Source organism: Aptenodytes forsteri, unplaced genomic scaffold, assembly GCF_000699145.1.
Source record: "Aptenodytes forsteri isolate BGI_AS27 unplaced genomic scaffold, ASM69914v1 Scaffold72, whole genome shotgun sequence".
NCBI classification, from domain to species: Eukaryota; Metazoa; Chordata; class Aves; order Sphenisciformes; family Spheniscidae; genus Aptenodytes; species Aptenodytes forsteri.
The window spans coordinates 8421128-8422758 of NW_008796193.1; the positions used below are offsets into that span (position 1 = coordinate 8421128).

The following is a 1631-nucleotide window of genomic DNA, read 5'->3' on the forward strand; positions in this document are numbered from 1 at the left end:
GCGGCGGCTGGGGGGCTGGACCCCCGCCAGGAGAGGCAGGGCACCCCAGGGGGGCATCAGGGCTCTTCGGCCTCCTCATCCTCCTCCAGCGATGCCACCCCAGAGGAGGCGACGTCGGAGACTTTCCGGCGGAGCGGGAAGTCCTTGCTCAACACGACCTCGTCCTCGGCAGGCGAGAGGCAGGCTTCGGCGTAGGACACCGAGTAGAGGGAGTCCTGGCACCGGAGCCGTGCCAGGCCCCGCAAGGCACTTTGGCTGGCTGGGGGGGGCAGCTTGGGCAGCAGCAGGTCCTCACCCCCCAGGGAGCCCAGCAGTTTGGCAGTGAGTTCAGAGGGGGACACCATCTCCAGGCTGCAGAGGCTGGAGCAGAGGGTCTCGGGGGAGAGGGTGTGCGAGGAGTCACTCTCGGGCTCACAGGAGCCGTGCCGCACGCCCAGCTGGCACAGGTGGCCCTGCAGCAGGTCTCGCAGCAGCGCACCGGTGGGCACCGTGCCGGGCAGCTCTGTGGAAAACCAGGATGCCCAGGGTCAGTCTGGGGCGGATGGTACCAGGGGCTGCCAGCTGCCCCCTGCCCTGTGCCCCGCAGGATGGGAGCAGTGGGATGGGAGCAGCCCCGTGCCAGGCACCGTGCCCGCTTTGCCCACAAATCGCTGTGTACGTGGCACTGGTGACCACCAAAGGAAAAGCAAAATACGCCCTGGCACTGGGGAGGGTGTTGCGTTGCAGGGCTTCCCCATCCCCAGCAGAGGCACTGCTTGCCATGGTGCCAGGCAGGGGCACTGCCCTGTAAGGGGTTGGCCAGGCTGGGGAATGTGGCTTGGCATCGGGCACCCCGCTCCTTCAACCTTTGGCACTGGCAGTGGGACACCGACACCAGGACACCTTGCCCATCCGGCAGGTGCCCGCTCCCCATGGCGCTTACCAGTGGGCTGGGAGCTTTCTGTGGAGGGCACGAAGTCCTCTTCGTAGGACTCGTCGTTGGAGTCGTCCCCGTCCACCGAGGACCAGGCTCGCAGCTTGGCCTCAGCGATGGCAAACTGCTCCGCCACGCCTGGCATGGGACAGGCACGGGTCACGCGCGCACCAGGAGGTGCCCCCAAAATCCCCCTGCCCCGGCACCTCTGTGCCCATGGTGCTGTGGGACCGATGGATGAATGGATGGATGGATGGATGGGGATGGATGGATGGATGGGGACAATCCGCCCCAACACCCCTGCCCTCGGCCACGGTGGGGGAGCGTGCCTGCCGGCCGTGCCCCACGCAGTGCCCACCAGCAGCGAAGCGCGCCTCCTGCTCGCCCTCGCTCAGGTGGCAGTAGGAGCTAAAGGCGCTCTCCAGGGCAGCGGGCGGCTCTACTGGCTTGCACCAGCCCTTCCACTCGATGAGGTGGGCGACGCGGCCCTGCGCCATGGCCGTCGGCTTCGTCACGTGCTCCTTCACCACCTGCGAGATGCCTGCGAGATGTGCCCCTGCGTCAGCACCCCCTGGGTACCCTGAGTCCCCTCTACGGACCCCATGACCCTGAGACCCAGCACCCCCCGCCTCCAGCCCTTCGGACCTGGCACCCCCATGCCCTCCTCTTAGGTGCCACCAGGGACCCATTGCAAACCCCAGAGGGGTGACCGGTGACC

The 1631-nt window shown here is 67.7% G+C and overlaps 1 protein-coding gene across 1 annotated transcript in view; it reads right to left on the reverse strand.

Moving 5' to 3' along the window:
- Window positions 1-56: 56 nt before the first annotated feature.
- FAM131A (family with sequence similarity 131 member A) overlaps window positions 57-1631 on the reverse strand; it is a 1795-nt gene continuing 220 nt past the window's right edge. Inside the window, exons 2-4 of the mRNA XM_009288074.2 lie at window positions 1272-1469; window positions 923-1051; window positions 57-502 (exon numbers count right to left, since the gene is read on the reverse strand). Of these exons, the coding sequence (XP_009286349.1) occupies window positions 57-502; window positions 923-1051; window positions 1272-1469 (773 nt within the window). The remainder of the gene's footprint in view (window positions 503-922; window positions 1052-1271; window positions 1470-1631) is intronic.